This window comes from Otolemur garnettii, unplaced genomic scaffold (genome assembly GCF_000181295.1).
Source record: "Otolemur garnettii isolate 467f Iridium unplaced genomic scaffold, OtoGar3 scaffold00100, whole genome shotgun sequence".
NCBI classification, from domain to species: domain Eukaryota; kingdom Metazoa; phylum Chordata; class Mammalia; order Primates; family Galagidae; genus Otolemur; species Otolemur garnettii.
In genome coordinates, this window is record NW_003852495.1 from 5,072,225 (window position 1) to 5,088,035 (window position 15,811).

The 15,811-nt window shown below is 55.0% G+C and overlaps 2 protein-coding genes across 2 annotated transcripts; one reads left to right on the forward strand and one right to left on the reverse strand.

Moving 5' to 3' along the window:
* The first annotated feature begins 697 nt into the window (after positions 1–697).
* Positions 698–6,510, forward strand: FXYD3 (FXYD domain containing ion transport regulator 3). Its single transcript, XM_012809131.2, has 8 exons — positions 698–755; positions 2,782–2,835; positions 3,836–3,868; positions 3,976–3,999; positions 5,002–5,076; positions 5,154–5,190; positions 5,502–5,539; positions 5,671–6,510. The coding sequence occupies exons 2-8, from the start codon at positions 2,796–2,798 to the stop codon at positions 5,688–5,690; spliced, it is 267 nt and encodes an 88-aa protein (XP_012664585.1). The 5' UTR covers positions 698–755; positions 2,782–2,795; the 3' UTR covers positions 5,691–6,510.
* Positions 6,511–6,892: 382 nt separating this feature from the next.
* LGI4 (leucine rich repeat LGI family member 4) lies at positions 6,893–13,869 on the reverse strand. Its single transcript, XM_003796094.3, has 9 exons — positions 13,406–13,869; positions 12,959–13,030; positions 12,664–12,735; positions 11,977–12,048; positions 11,795–11,866; positions 11,400–11,569; positions 8,867–9,031; positions 8,285–8,790; positions 6,893–7,628 (listed from the first exon to the last, which is right to left on the reverse strand). Exons 1-9 carry the CDS (start codon positions 13,573–13,575, stop codon positions 7,314–7,316), a joined length of 1,614 nt encoding a protein of 537 aa, XP_003796142.1. The 5' UTR covers positions 13,576–13,869; the 3' UTR covers positions 6,893–7,313.
* Positions 13,870–15,811: the final 1,942 nt, after the last annotated feature.

Here is a 15,811-nt window from a genome sequence, read left to right on the forward strand (position 1 = left end):
CGAGTCTCCTGCCTCCGCCTCCCAAGTAGCTGGGACCACAGGCGCCTGCCACAATGCCCAGCTATTTTTTTTGGTTGCAGCCGTCATTGTTGTTTTGGTGGATCCGGGCTGGGGATTCGAACCCGCCACCTTAGGTGTATGTGGCTAGTGCCTTAGCCGGTTGAGCTATAGGCGCCAAGCCCCCACTGGGTGTTTTTGCCGCCGCTGCCTGTCCTGCTTAGCAGCTGACTTGTCCCGGGGCCAGCAGTCCGGCCTTCCAATGGTCTGAGGTATAGTGAACTGGCCCCCTGTTTAAAAAGTTTGAGGACCCCTGTCTAGGTGGTCTGGGCCAGGTTCGAACCCACCAGCCTCACTGTATGTGGCTGACGCCCTACCCAGTGAGCAAGGGCCCTGCCCGCATAGAAGTTCTTTTAAGGACCTCAGATTCTTCCTCTTTCAAGGTCCCTTTCTGGGCACAGGAGATTAGAGAAACTCCTCCTCTAATTCAAGGGGCCAGGTTCCAACCCCCCTATTCTCTTATCACCTCACTGGAGACTGCTATGGCCTCAGTGATGCTGGGGACAGTGGTGGGGGAGAGCTGAAGCTGTCTCTTTAAGAGCAGGAATGGCGTGGGGGAGTCCCTGAGCCTGGGGAGGCTGACTTGTTCTCTACCTGCCCAGGTTTGCTTAGGGCGTGGCAGCTTCAGATAAAAGCAGGAGTCAGGCTTGGCAGCCTCGATTTCTCCGAGCCTCTGCCCAGCCTGGTGAGCCACACAGGTGAGCGCTGGGCCCCATCTGCCAAGCCCTTTTTGTCTCTGCTTCCACTCTGTCCCTGCCACAGAGAAGCTCTGCTGTCCAAGACCCTAGGTGGATTGGGGGCCTCTGGACATAGGGAAGAGAGTCGGTGGCCCCAGGGCATCTGGGACTGGGGGTATGTGTGTTCTGGACACCTCTAGGGAAAGGTCAGGAAGCTGCCTGGGGAAGCTGTAAAATGGGGTGTCAGTTAGGAAAGCTCAGGGACACAGGGTGGGGGGCTGTTCCACACACCCCAGAATAGAGGGGAAAGTAGAGGTGGAAACAGCCCTCAGACAGGCCTGGAAGGAGCAGAGAGGGCTGCTCTCCTCTCTAAGCCTGCCTCCTCCTGCATTGAGGGAACAGCCCAGGGGTGAGGGCAGACACCAAGCTCCTGGCTCCCAGTGGCCTCCAGGAAAGCCAGGCTGGAAACTGCTGTACAGAGGCTGGGAGAGGCTGTCCATCCATCAGTCCCTTGCGTCCAATGCTGGGTGATGTCATGGGGATGGGGGATGGTAGGGCCCTCACAGGCCAGGGTGGCTCTGAGGAGCCTGTGGAAAGAGGTTGGAGAGGTGAGTCTCAGGGTGACAGAGCACAGCCTTATGCTGAATTTACAGGGGTTACAGGGTTGCAAGGGCAACATGGGCTAACAGTTGTGCCAACTTCATCAGGCTGCAGAGATTATGAGGGAATGAGTGTGAAGAGCTGAGAAAGCGCCCAGCATGGGGGCAAGTCTCGATGAGCACCGGCTGTTATTACTAGTATTAGTATCATATCATCATGGGGTGACAGAGCCTCCCGTCGGTCCCCTGCAATCTTATGCCCACGCCACCCTGCCACCTGTCCACCCACCCGCTCCTGCTCTCCCAACACTTCTTTAAAGTCCTAAATACTTTAATAATGCTCCAAAGCTGCAGGCCCTCTTTCTGCAAACACGAAAAAATGGGTGCTCAAACTAATGAGCTCATTCCGTCTGGAATTGAGAGGGAGGTTGAGAGGATTCCCAGGGCACAGGGAAATGGAGTCGAGGAGGAGTCTGCGCAAACATTCGGGAAACCCCTGCACAGTTGGTTCTGAACACACCAACCCCTCTCTGAGCATGTGTTTTGCCATCAGTGAAATAAGGACATAATGGCTGGCTTCAGGGGTTTGGGCGGTGGTCAGGGGTCTTACTGCCGGCTCACAGGGTGCTAGGAGGATAGGGCTGCTGCCAGGCCAGGCGGGGGAGGGGAAGTGCTCCTTACTGTGCAGGCCTACCCGGGAAGGAGGAAGTGTTCGCTGCTAAGAGGAGCTTGGCAGGGCCTAGGGTGGGATGAGGATCCAGAGGGGGCGACTGGCTGGCCGGGGCTGGGGCTGGGGAGGAGGTGGAGGCAGGGGTGACAGAAATGGAGCTGGGGCTGCAGCTCAGCCAAGTGTGGCCCTTCAACCCCTACCCTACCCTTGGAGATGTCTCCTCCCCGCACCTTGTCCTGAGCAGCCTGAGGAGACAGCACCCTAGCGCCCGAAGTCTGCAAAATCGGGGCAGGGCCCGGCAGGCTCCGAGCTGTCTGTGGGAGACAATCCCGGAACCGGGCCTCCTGCCACCTGGCTCCCAACACCCCATTTCCCACAACACCCCAAGGCCCTGACAGTCCTGAGTTACAGCAGCTGCTAGGGAGTTAGCCCAATTTAAACCCCTCTTTTTAGCTAGGTGACCTTGGGCTCCTGTTGCCTCACTTCTCACAGCCTCAGTTTCCCCATCTGTATGATGACGATAGCAGGTGGGCAGTACCCCCTCATTTGGCCTTGTCCAGTGAGTTATTTCAGGGGTTCTCTCGTTAGGTCCGAGTCCTGCCCAGCCCTACTTCACTTCCCAACTCCTTATCTCAGCTTGGAGTCTCAGTGCCAGCCCTCCTGTCCCCAGGGCTGAGTACTATGGCTGGGAGCAGTGTGGAGGTGGTGGGCACTGGAGGCAGAGGGCCTGGTGGGCCAGTGGCCCTGCTAAGCTGAACCCACCCCTGGATCCCTCTAGGCCAGCGCCCTGACATGCAGGAGGCCGCCCTGAGTCTGCTCGTCCTCCTGGCAGGTGAGTGCCTGACCCTGAGCTGCTGCTGCTTCCTCTGGACCCCTAGCTAGGTGGTGGCCAAGCCTCCTATCTCTCTCATGTGCTTTCCTGCCTCCCCTGGGGAGGTGGTGGCTCTTAGGACAGTATCTCCTTGAGGGTAAAAACATTACACTAGTGATTTCAAGGGACTCAGGTCAGTGCTTCTTATGGCAGTGGCCCACATGGCTAGTAAGTCACTGTCTTCCCCATTCTCTCATACATCTCCTGAGGACACCAAGGAGAGGGCTGGGCCCAGTGCTACTGTGTCTTTAATGCCTCCATAAAGCCCTTTGTGCCTCAGTTTCTTCATCTATAAAAGTGAGGGCAATAATAGCTGCTCGTAGAGCCATTGAGAGGATTAAATAAGTTAATATTGAAAAGCACTTAGAACAGAGCCTGGTGCAGAGTAAGCCCTGTGTGTTCCTGCTTTAAGGTAATTAAAAAGTATTAATCTCCCTTTAACAGGGCTTAGGCCCAGCACTAAGGCAACCCACTGCTTCTAACCAGAATTCCATCCTAGTCTTTGCTTTCATTGTATTTCTCTTTATCTGTCACATTGGGTAAGACTAGTGTCCCAGGCAGGGCAGAGATATAAAGGTGCATTTTTAAGTAAAGTGCATATAAGTTTATAATAGCACCCCGATTTATAGAGGGGAGATGAGCACATGCCAGCACAGTCTGTCTGGATGTGTTGGAATTGGGAAGATCTGTGAGAGTGACTGGCTTTGGGGAACAGGACCATCTGTCGTCTTCACAAGGAAAGTGCCCCGTTTCTGCAGGAGGCATAATGGCTTAACCACGTGTCTGGAAACATGGAACCAGATGATGGCCCAAACTCTCCCAGATTAGGCCCTATTTCAGGTGGAAAAATGCTGGCATGACTTGAATGTGTGGGGGCTGAGTGGGCAAGTCCTCGTTTCCACGATGGGACATGCTGAGGCAGCGTCACCATCTCCCCCACATCCCCACTTCTCCCCACCAGGCCTGCCTGCCCTGGACGCCAATGACCCAGAAGGTGAGTCAGACTGGACTCCTTTGCCCATCCCACCCCTAACTCCTCCAGTGGAGCCCCTGCATCCTGGCTATTGTCCTGGATTCATGTTCTTTTTTCTTTCCTTGCAGATAAAAACAGTCCTTTCTACTATGGTGAGAGTTTGTGCCCTGATTTCACTTCCTTCCACCCCACATGCCAAGGGTCTCACACAGGGCTCGGTGAGGGTCTGATGTGGGTGATACAGAGACAAGGACAGGAAGGGACTGGGATTGGGGTGTTGAGCAGTAGATGTGGCAGATTGAAGGCAAGGGAGATGGCAACCTGGTCTTGGAGAGGTTGTATTCCAGCAAGGTAATTAGACACATGCAAGAGATGAGGACAGGTCACAGGACGCCATTGTTTGTTTCAAAACAACTACTGGGAGAAAAGTGATTTGGGAAGACTTCCTGGAGGAGGTGAGCTATTCCTCCAAAATTCTCATTGGGTTCCAGATTCCAGGGTCTGCTCTTCCTCACTCCTCCATGCCCCTCACTCTGCTGCAACCACACCAGTCTCATTGTTGCTCAAACACTCTGCAGCAGCCTCCGGCCTTTGCTGACCCCTCTGCTGGAAGCCGTCCTTCCAAGATCCCCACAGTCCCTTCCCTTGCCTCCTTCAGGCCTCTGCCCAAATGCAGCCTCCTCAGAGAGGCCTTCCTTGACCCGTCTCTCTAGAACAATGTTTGTCAACCCTTTTAATCTCACAGCACACTTAAATTATGTTCATCCAAAAAAAGTGTAAAAAAAAGAATATACTGTGCTTTGAACTCCTTTTGAAAATGATTTAATTTATGCCCTTTAAAGATTTTCACAGCACACCTGAGATCCTCTCATGGCACACCGGTTGAAAATCACTGCTTGGGAAGTGCTGCCTTTGACTTTCTCCTCCCTGCCCCATCTGTGTCTCTGCACGTGGCTCCTCTCTACCTGAGCCCACACGTGCTTGCTTGCTGTGTGTGAACCAGAATGTGAGCACCTGGAATTTTGCCTGTTGTCTGAGTGCTATGACCTCAGCACCGCACACATCATAGGCGCTGAAGACTTATTTACCAAGTGGATGGGGGGGTGGATGAGGAGGACGCAGGCTGGTATCGACCCCCTCTGCTTTTCTCCTAGACTGGCACAGACTCCGGGTTGGCGGGCTCATCTGTGCAGCGGTTCTGTGCGCCATCGGAATCATCGTCCTTATGAGTGAGTGGAGCTGCTGGTGGGAGCTGGCAGGGCAGGGCCAGGGTCCCCTCCCCTCACCACTCACCTCTCTCCTATAGGTGGAAAATGCAAATGCAAGTTCAGGCAGAAGCCCAGGTAGGATGGGTTCCCAGCAGCAAGCCTGCCTTGTGCAGGATAGACACTTCATGGTAAAAGAGCTATATCTTGCAGAAAGAGGACAGGCCTCCAGATCTGCCTGGGAGAGTTCTTGCTACTAAGATTTCCCAGGTTTATTGTTTCATAGCTAATAGTCCCCAGAGGACTCCAAATCCTGAAATGCTTTTGTCCCCGGGATTGTTCAATCTTCCATGGAAAAGCAGCCGTGTCTAGGCAAACTGAGAACCCTCTAGTCCTGAGGGAGAGGACAAATGGGGGTGGATACAGACCTTGCCGCTTTGTCTCCCCAGTCACCGGACAGGAGATGCTCCGCCTCTCATCACTCCAGGTAAGGTAGGGGCAGCATGGGGCTGGGGGGAAGGTGAGGGATGAGGTGTGTGTTTGTGCTCACACTCACACACACGCTGGAAAGAAAGAGCTCAATCCACCCTCACAAATGGACTCTGTCACCTCTCCCAGGCTCGGCCCATAACTGCTGAGGATGGACCAGCCCGAAGAGCATGATGGTCCTTCTCTGTCCCCACGTCCTGGCTCTGCACAGGAGCTTGAGATCCAGGGTGGAATTCTCCCTCCTTTCCTCAGACTATCTTGCCAGGGCCTCATCTCACCTGTCACAGGAGGGTCTGTTTATTCATTTTTTAAATCTAAAATGATCTTGCCTCTGGCCCAAGCAGCATCTTGATTCCCTGTGTGTGCACTGGGGTTGGGTTTGGGGCCGGGAGCAGGCAGACGTGCACTGGTGGCTGAACCTCTCTGTTGGAAAGATCCCTGGAGGGTTGGTGGACGATGTGGGGTCTGCTTTCTGCCTTGATGGCTGTGGGAGCCTCATGTGCAATTTAAGGTTTTTTAGTAGCCAAATGTAGGGCGCTTTTGAGAGTGAAAGAGAATTCTAACCAGATGGAGTGCTGGGACACCCGGATGGACGCTGGGAGTGTCTCAGGGGGACCAGGCTGTCATGATGGAAGGGCTCAGGCAGCTCACAATTTCGGTCCCTAGGACCCTCTCAAGCACCCCTGAGACCTCACTTTGATCAGGAGACCTTTCCAAATCCCCATATGTCCCTGTGAGACCTTTAAATAATTCCCGTGATATCCCTACTAATATACAATGGGCACAGGCTGTGAGAACTTCCCTGCCTCAGACTCCCTTGAGACTCCCCAGTACCCAATAAAGTATCCAAAATGTCCCCACAAGCCAACCCATAAAATGCCCAAAACTCTTCAAAACGCACAAAAATATCTCCTCCAAAGCTCGAGAATAACCCCCCAAAAGAGACCCACAATAAACTCGTAACCTGTTCCCTCATCATGTCCTTACATCCTTCAAACATCCCCTGAGGCCCCCTTAATCACAAGCCCGCATCCAGAGGCCCCTGTGGCTCCCCTAGCAGCTGAACAGCGCTTCCCTGGGGCCGCCTCCGCACCCAATCCCAGCACTACTCCAGGGACCCACCCCTTCCCCATGCCCTGTCCCAGAGAGCCCACAGGAGCCGGAGAGGCGGTGCACAGAACATTTATTAAACCAGCCTCAGTCCGGCCACCGGGAGGGGCTACTGGGCACCCGAGACACGCCCCCACCCCTCCGCGGGTCCACCTTCTGCCGCGCATGCGCAGGAGGAGGGCAGGAGGCGGTGCCCAGGAACCGCCCAGCTCCGGGAGGTGGCCGGGTGGCTGCGGGAGGGGTTCAGCTAGGCCCTGCGCTCCTCCTTGCATTTTGAGTTTGGAGTGGTAAAGGAGTGTTGTCTCCTCAGTACTTTCGTAGGGAGCAGGGAAAGTGGGAGTTAGGGGGGCACGTCCAGACCCTCTGAACAGTCTTCCCTCCTCGACTTCTGTGGGCTCTTTGCAGCGCCCCAGCCTGAGCACGTGGGTTGCCTCTGGATGGTCCGGGTTTCTGCCCAGCCAAGTTGTTGCTTCAGATTGGAAGGGTAACTTGGAAGATCCAATGGGCTAAGGTCTAGTTCTGTGGGTGATGAACTTGGGCTGTGGTCAGCATCTCAGAGGACCTGGCACCAAGTGATGCCAGGAGGTAGGCCATGGAAACGTCTGGAGCCCCAGGACGTCCTAGGCCAGTCTCCTAAGCCACGTCCAGGCTTGCGTCGTGTCTCAGGCACTGAGGTCTAACTCATGATGCTGGTAGATCTGCGTGGGGCCCTTGAAGCAAGCGGCGAAGAGGAAGCGTCTGCCGTCCACGGTGACGTGGGCGAAGGCCCGAGGCGCAACCAATGCCGGGGGCCCCAACTCCTGAACTGGCTCCAGGAGCCCCTTGTCAGGCTCCAGCCGGAAAATCTGGCTGAAGGCGAAGTCACTGCCCAGGATAGCCAACTGGTCCCTGGCGATGAGCAGAGGCTGGAAGACGTGGGCGCCGCGGGAAGGGAGTTGCTGCAGCAGGCGGAACATGGAGCCGTCCCAGCGCATGACCTGTGGGAGAGCTGCTAGTTAGGGCCAGGGTCCCCAGGGGCTCCAGAGGATGTGTCCCCCAATCCCCACAGCTTTCTTCATAAAGACAGCACCACCCAGCTGCTCAGGCCAAACCTCTGAGAGCTCTTGGCCCTTCTTTCCCCATGCAGAATCTGTCAGCAGTGGGCACAGCAGCTCTCCCAGCCACCTCCCGGGTCACACAGGGACCTGGTGAACACCTGAGTCAGATCAGGGTTCTTCTAGGCTCAGACCCCTCCCCTGGCTGCACCTCATTCCAGAATGAGTGCTGGAGAGGGTGAGCAGGGGGTTCAGAGCATCAATGGGGGAGGGTATGGCTGTAGTGGAATCTGGGGTGCTCAGAGTTACAGAGACAGAATCTCGGAGTGGAATCAGAATCTTGGAGCTGGTGTCAGCATTGGGTGTGTGGAGTGGTTTAGAGGCAGCCGGCATTGAGGGGTTACTGACTTGGTGTCCCTGTTGGGGTAGGGGGATGTAGTGCAAAGGTCAGTATGTAAGCTGGGCCAGAGTTTAAAGTCTAATGTGCAAGTAAGGTCAATGCCAAAGAGCCAGCCCTCAACGGGAGGCAGCCACACCATCAGGCCTGGCTGGTACCCCCACCTCATCCCCCTGCAGCCGGCCGCCCCACCCAGCCTCACCATGGAATCCCCGATGTAGCGTGTCAGGCACAGGAACACATCCCCACCAGCCTGGAAGTGGCGCGTGGCATAGACATCCTCGGCCTCAGGGATGTCTGTGCGCCTCTCAAAGCGGCCACCAGACCAGTGGAAGAGCACAGGCCGCTGGGAGGCTGAGGCCAGCAACAGGTGGGGCCTGCCATCCAGCTCCAGGGCCTCTGCGTCGGTGTCCCGGTGCCAGGCATGCAGGCTCTGGCGTGGATAAAAGCCGGGCCCATCACGGCACAGCAGCGTGGTGCTGCCCGCCTTGGAGGCGTCAGCCACCACAAAGCAGGGCTGCTGGTCCAGCCACAAGAGCTCAGCATCATTGGGCCGCAGCAGCCGCCGAGGGGCCAGTGCCTGCGTTGGAGCCAGGCGCAGGCCCGGGCTGGGTCGGGCCCACAGCTGCGAGCCTCCCCACAAGCGGGCAGCCAGCACGAAGAGGCTCGGGCCCAGCACCAGCGGCTTGCAGGACACTACTGAAGGCGCTGTAGGAGAGTGGGGGGCAGGTCAGGTCGGCAAGCTAGGCTGCTGGGCAGGCAGGAGGGCGGGGAGGGGGCTCACCAGACAGCTCTTCCTCAGGCCGGAAGCGCTGCAGGCTGTAGTCCCAGGAGAGAATCAGGCAGCGGCCGGCAAAGGGCTGTGCCAAGACGATGTGGGGTTCCCTCTGGTAGGAGAAGGGCTCCACGCCCAGTGCCGACTCCCCGACCGTCTGGAACCAGGACAGCTCTGGGGGTGGCAGGAGAGAGTCAGGCAGGCCCAGAGGACCCGAGCGTCCTTATCGCTGAAACATGGTTTGTGTATCTTTAAAACACGGGCCATTCACCTCAGAGGGACATAAGAGTGGAATGCTTGTCTATAGCTGTGTTAACTCATAATGACATGATAACCCTTATTCTCTAAACTGCTGTGGCATCATTCAATATTCCCTTAGTAATGGCAGTTATTGACTTAACTTCGAAACATGACTATTTTTGATACATTCTGTTACCATCTCTACTGCACTCGTGAGGAAATTAAGGCTAAGTGGCAAAGGCAGCCGGTTGCCCAGCCAGAGGCCACATTGTCCCAACACTCTCACTCACGGCTCACCCTAGCAATTAGGTGTGGCCCCATCAAGATCAAGCTCCCAGTGGATCAAGGGCAGAGTGATGGGTTTAATGTTCACCTCACTTGCATGAAAACAGCTTGTTCTGGACTTGATCTGGCACACGGACATGCCACAGCCTGGTTTCAACCATGAAAATAAAGACAATGTGGGGGGCCTGCCCCCCCCCACCTGGATAGCTCACCTCAAACGCTGCTGTCTTGAATTTGCGGGATTTTGAGCCTTTGGTACGTCAGCTTAGCTTTCACAGTAACTCATGTCCTAAGGCCACCCTTGTTGGAGGGTGGAGCCAAGCATTGACTCCAGGTTGTAATATGTCACCCTGCATCCCTGGCCTTGTTTCTAGGTGCCAAGTTGAAACAATGAGCCAAACCACCCACAACGTCCACCTAAAGGGTGCATCTTTTAAAAATGGCCATCATGGGCTCAGTACCCATACCTCAGTGGTTAGGGCGCCAGCCACATACACTGAGGAAGGCAGGCTCAGTTAGAAGCTGGCCAGGGCCTGCAAACAACAATGACAACTGCAACAAAAAAATAGCCGGGCGTTGTGGTGGGTGCCTGTGGTCCCAGCTACTTGGGAGGCTGAGGCAAGAGAATCACTTATGCCCAAGAGTTTGAGGTTGCTATGAGCTGTGACACCATGGCACTCTACCCAGGGCAACGTAGTGAGACTCTGTCTCAAAAAATAAATAAATAAATAAATAATAAAAATGGCCATCAGATCACCTCCTGCTCAAACTCCTCTCCCTATGGCTCTTGGAGTAAAGTCTTCTTTCCTCTTTGTGGCTTTCAAAGACCTGCCACTTTTGACCTCATCTTTGTCATTCCACTCACTCCCCCAAAGCCATACCTGCCCTTCTTTTAAGCCTCAAATAGGGCAGGCTCTGTGGTGTCTCAGGGCCATTGCCCTGCCCCTTCCTTCTCTCTGGAGTGCCCTTCCCTCTGGTCTTCACTTAGCTAAATCCAGATTCAATGTCCCCTCTTCAGAGGTGCCTTCTCTGGCCCCTTAACCTCTTTCATCACTGCCTGCATCTGTGACAATGTGCAGCGTGCCTATACTTGTGGCTTGTTTTATTTAATGTCTGTTTCCCCAAGCTCCCAGGACTCTAAGTCCCAAGGAGGCCAGAGCTCAGGGCTATCGTTTCACCAGTGTGTGTCTGTCCATCACTTCTCACAGGGCTGGGTGCAGAATGGACTTCAGTGAACATTTGCTGAATAACTTGAATGAAGAGTGACTCCTACATTAAACCTCCTTGTTCTATGAGTCTCACAGACCAAAGATGTGTTACACTTCAATAGTAATTATTGTCATTATTGTATTAATAGCATCTGTGTAAAGATCCTTCAGGCTTGAACTCAAATGTCCACTCCTTCAGGAAGCCATTTCTGTCCCCTCAGTTCTCATGGTTCTGGCTCTGGACTTCCCTCAGACCAATTCCTCTGCCTGTCCCTTCCCATCTCTACCCTGATCAATTATCCTGGGCCGTCACTGTCCAGAGGTGGGTCTGCCTTCCCCTGAGGCGGGCTCTGTGAGGGCAAGACCCAAGCCGTTCCCTCTCTATTGCCCAGCTCCCACAATGGTACCAAAATATATTTATGGAAAAGCAAAGTAAGTGGAAGTGAGGTGATGTTGTACATGTAGTTCTTAGCTTAATAGTTAGTGAATAAGAAGTATTTTTAAAGTGGTCAGTTTTACACTAACAACAAGAGAACTATAAAGGCCTCTTGTCCCAGACTCTGTGTCAAATGCTGTGCATGCATGAACACATCACTGAGCCATACTACTGCACTATTTATCATACCCATTATGCAGATGAGGAAACTGAGGCTTGGAAAGGTGATGTTGCTTGCTCAGCATCTCACAGCCAGGAAGTGGCAGGGCAGGGAGTGAGGGGAGCCTGTTCTTCCCCCTGTTCTTCCCCCTGTTCTCTGGCTTTCTTCTGGGGACCCCTGCTAGCCCTCCCGCCCCGCAGGGAAAGCCCTCACCTATGCCTCTGCACTTGAACGTCTTGGGGTCGAGATGGCGGAGCTGCATGTGGGCCAGGGCAGCAGGGCCTGCGCAGGCCCCAGTCCCCACGCTGGCGTTCACGGTGGGCATCCACTGCAGCAGCCAGAGGATGCGGCAGTCACACTGGAACGGGTTCCCGCGGAGGTCCCTGGGGCAAGAGGCCAGGGAGGGGCTGCGACTTGGCTGGAGGCTATGCTCCCACCCCCTTCCCCAAGCAAGGGTCAGGATGGGAACCTCCCCCCAGGTGGTACTAAAAATCTGTAGGAATCATTGCAGCCATACTCATGCATGCCAGCCCAAAGTGGACACAGATGTCCCGTACCCCTACAAACACTCCCACATCCCCTAGTCTCCCAGCCCCCTTGAGCCTCACACGTGAGTAAGGGTCTCCAGGCCTCGGAACAGGAATCTGGGGAGAGCCTCTAGATGGTTGTTGGCCAGGCTTCTGGTGGAGGGAGAGAAGGAAGCAGCATCAGCTGCCAGGAGGCCCTGTGTCCCCAGGTGATGGAATGTGAGGTGCCATCACGGAGGGCAGGGGGTGGAGGAGTCACGCACAGGTGTGTGAGTGAGCGAAGTCCTCTGAGAGCGTTCTTAGAGATGGAGCCGATCTCGTTGTCCTCAATGAAGCTGTGGAGGGAAGGTGGGGTGAAGGGAGGCCCATGGTACTTGGGGGAACTCACCCCAGGGAAGCCATAGGCCACTGGAATGTGCTGAATTGTCCCCCAACACCTCGAACAACCCCAGAGAATGTGGCCCTATGGTCATTGCCTCACTAACACCAGTCTCACCTCCAACACCTCCTGCCATCACTGCCACTACTACCAGCACCAAGACCAGCACCATCCACCACCAGTACCACCATCAACACTGTCACAGAATCACCACCACCGTCTAAGTCTAACTCAGAGTTGTTTCCTGTTCATTTGGAACATTTCCTGTTTCTGGCCTCTTTGCACATACCCTCCCTGTCCCCCTCCCCCACCAAGTCAGGTGGGGCCAGAAACAGGCTCTGGTTACTCAAGCTCTTGGTGAATCTTGAAGCACAGAGAGGCGAGGTGAGTAGGCTCATCAGCAGCCCTGACCCCATCCAAGGAGCCAGCCCTCTTGCCCCTACAGGAGGGTCCCTTGTCCAGACAACCCCCTCAGGACCACAGTCCCTACCTCCCCCTACTCTGAGAGCCACAGAGGGGTCCCTTCTTCACCTCCCAGGCCCGTTTGCTGCTGTCCCTTGGCCTCACTCACAGGTACTGCAGGTGGGACAGGCCTGCAAATGCATCGTCCTCGATCACAGAGAAGGAGTTGGATGTGAAGAGGCTGGCAAGGGAGCAAGAAAGAAATGTTTCCAGAGTTACTGCCCCATCCGACACTTTAACCTTGGCCCCTATTCTCAGCCCACACAGGCACCAACACACTCAGGGTATAGACACAAATGCTTTCACACACACACACACACGCACACGTGTGCATACACCCTCACACACGTGCATGGACACCCACTCCCTCGAGCTAGTTGCTGGCTCACCCAGGCCCTACTCACAGCAGGTGCAGTGACGGTGTCCTCAGGAAGCTGCCAGCCTTCAGCTGGGTGACTCCAGTCCTGACAAGTGAGCTGGGGACACGGGTAGTGGTGGGTAGGGGGGAAACCACCCCAGTACTCCAGTCCCAAACCAAAGTCTCCTGCTGTCCAGGAGAACATGACATGCCACCCTGCCCCTGGGTGCATTTCCCTACATGCCAGGAGAGACCGGCATCTGCCCTCCTCACTCAGCGAGCCTCCCAGCAGCGCTCAGCCCACCGCTGGCTGTCTGTCCTTTCCTCCCAGGATGCTGTCCCTGCCCTCTGCTCCCTTCCCAACTCCAGGTATTGCAGCATCCTTCACTGCCCACCTTCTGAGATCCCAATGGGCCCCTGTTTTGTTAGGGGCACCCTGCCCCAACCCCTGGGGTCCCAGGACTCCCACCCCCATCTTCAGGCCCACACTCACAGTGACAGCAGGGTCGGGGAGAAGTTCACGGGCAGGTCCAGGGAGCCCTCACACAGGGCACTGTCTTTGGAGCAGGAGCAGGGGGGAGGACACTTTCCCTTTGGGGGTCTCCAGGCCACCCCCATCCCCACTGTGGCCAGCAGCAGGAGCAGAATGCCTGGCCCGCCCATTCCCCCCACCCCCGCTGAGGCAGCTGCTTCTCTGCCCACCCAGCCGGCCGGGCACTACATCTCCTTGCCCGGCGCCCCTCCACCCGCCCGCTGGCACGCTCTGCCCAGCTTCTGCCGCCTGCTTCTCGGTCCTTCCCTCAGTCTGGTCTGTCTTTCTCCCTGTATCTCTTTGGTGTCTAATTTTCTGTTTCTCTTTCTATCCCTTTCTGTCTCTTTGTATTTCTAATTCTGTGAATTTGTCTGTTTTCTACTCTCTCTCTTTCTTTCCCTAATTCTGTCTTTGTCTCTGTTTCTCTCTCTCTTCCTCTGCTGGTCTTTAGGTCTCTATCATCTGGTGGCGTGTGTGAGTGTGTGTGTGTGTGTGTGTGTGTGTGTGTGTCTTTCTATCTGGTGTCTTTACTCCTGGTCTCTCTGCCTGCCCTTCCCAGTTTCCTGCAGTTTTTTGCCTCTTCCCACGCCCCTGCTCCCTAAGGTTTGGGAAGGGGCTCGCTGGGCACCCGGTGTGTCCGGCAAGCAGTAGGAAGAAGGGGTCAAAAGGCCATAAGAGGACCAGCTCTGGGGAAGGGACTGGATGGCCCTATGTGAGGGGGAGGGGCCACCAGGGGCTGGAGCCTCCCCCACCCCTCCCACTAGCCCCCTCCCCAGATTCTCCACTCAACGCTGTTCAGGGAGTGTGAAGAGGATGTCACCAGGGTGGGGACCGGAGACCCGGGTGGCTCTGCAGACCGGAGGGGTGTGGGAAGAGAGGCTGCTGGGGGCAGGGGACATCCTGGCCACTCCCAGCCAGCCCTCTCCCCTGGCTCCTGGAGGGCGTGGTGGGCGCTGTCTCCAAGGCTCAAAGGGGCCAGTTCAGGTCCAGCTGCTCCCTCTGGTGGCCAAACTCAGCAGGACCCTGCCCTGACCCAAACCCAGGACCTCCCTGCCTAACCCTGAAATTAACCCCTTGAATGCCCCCCACATACTGGGGGCAGGGGGATGAGGGGGCAACTTGGGGGAGAGGACAATGATGCCACATCTCTTTCAGCACTTACTCTGCACCTGCCCTTGTCCTAAAATCTCATCTATTAACTCACTCTGAACTCAGTCCGTCACTGCTCTGCAGCTGGAGAAACAGGAAGGACAGGGTCAGGTTACCCAGCTGGGGCAGAGGCAGAATTCAAACCCAGGCAGCTGGCTCAGGGCCTGTCCATGTTATTTTGTGTTCTTTCTTTGGAGATCAGAATTCATGGATATGGATCAATGGTTGTTTTTATTTGGATGAAGGTCTTAACAGCTTGGATAGATTCTGTACATTAAATAACGAAAGTAAATGACACTAGTTACCCATTCTGCAATAGTAATATATATTGAGTCCTTGCTCAATGCCAGACTTCACATGAATTACTCACAACAACTCTGTGAAATGGGTATTACTGCCATCCCCCCTTTGCAGATGGGGAAACTGAGGCACAAGGGAGGCTAAATGATTAATTTCATGACACTAATCAGCTCTAAACCTAACCACGTACCACCTGGTTGCCTGCAATTGAGGAAAACATGCAGCCACTGTCACGACAGGTGCACACATGCAGAAGCCTCCTTGGAGGATAGGGGACTTAACACCAGAGCAGAGGTCACACAGATCTGGGTCCCAGTTCAGTCCGGTGTGGCCCTGGCAACTGGTTTTCAGTAATCCCACATGTCCAGTGGGGGCAGTCGTGGCACCCACTTCCCAGTTGTAGAGAGGACTCAAATGATGGAGGCAACTGATGCTTTGGGGGTCTGGGTGAGATAACATCTCATTGTGGTGCTTGGGGTAGACTTCAGATCCGTGTCCTGGTCCTGCCCTGGGTACCTTGTGGTTTGAATAAGGCCCTTTTGTCAGCTGGATAGAGGGCATGATGAACTTCGTTACAGGGCTTTGAAAGTGAAGTGAGAGAGTTCAATGCCAGGGACACAGAGGAGAAAAAGACAGGCCTGAACCCACACTCATAGAGTGCCCAGCCCAGCAGGGTTCTCACTTCAGATTATGGTGAGGATGACAAGGACATCAATAACAATAGCTAACATTTTAAAAAATCAGTTACCATGCTCCAGGCTTTGCTTTCGTTGTTTAACGTGGATTACTTATTTTTATTTTTATTTATTTTGAGACAGAACCTCAAGCTGTCCCCCTGGGTAGAGTGCAGTGGCATCACAGCTCACAGCAACCTCCAACTCCTGGGCTCAAGCAAGTCTCCTGCCTCAGCCTCCCAAG

What these genes read in the sequence shown, in the direction of transcription:
- FXYD3 (XM_012809131.2), top strand. Translation starts at nt 2,796, where the DNA reads ATGCAGGAGGCCGCCCTGAGTCTGCTCGTCCTCCTGGCAG. An exon ending in TCTGCTCGTCCTCCTGGCAG is followed by an intron (nt 2,836 to 3,835) that starts GTGAGTGCCTGA and finishes TCTCCCCACCAG; the next exon opens with GCCTGCCTGCCCTGGACGCC. An exon ending in AAGTTCAGGCAGAAGCCCAG is followed by an intron (nt 5,191 to 5,501) that starts GTAGGATGGGTT and finishes TTGTCTCCCCAG; the next exon opens with TCACCGGACAGGAGATGCTC.
- LGI4 (XM_003796094.3), bottom strand. Translation starts at nt 13,575, where the DNA reads ATGGGCGGGCCAGGCATTCTGCTCCTGCTGCTGGCCACAGTGGGGATG. An exon ending in TCCCCGACCCTGCTGTCACT is followed by an intron (nt 13,031 to 13,405) that starts GTGAGTGTGGGC and finishes CCGTGTCCCCAG; the next exon opens with CTCACTTGTCAGGACTGGAG. An exon ending in CTTCGCTCACTCACACACCT is followed by an intron (nt 11,867 to 11,976) that starts GTGCGTGACTCC and finishes TCCCTCCACCAG; the next exon opens with AAGCCTGGCCAACAACCATC.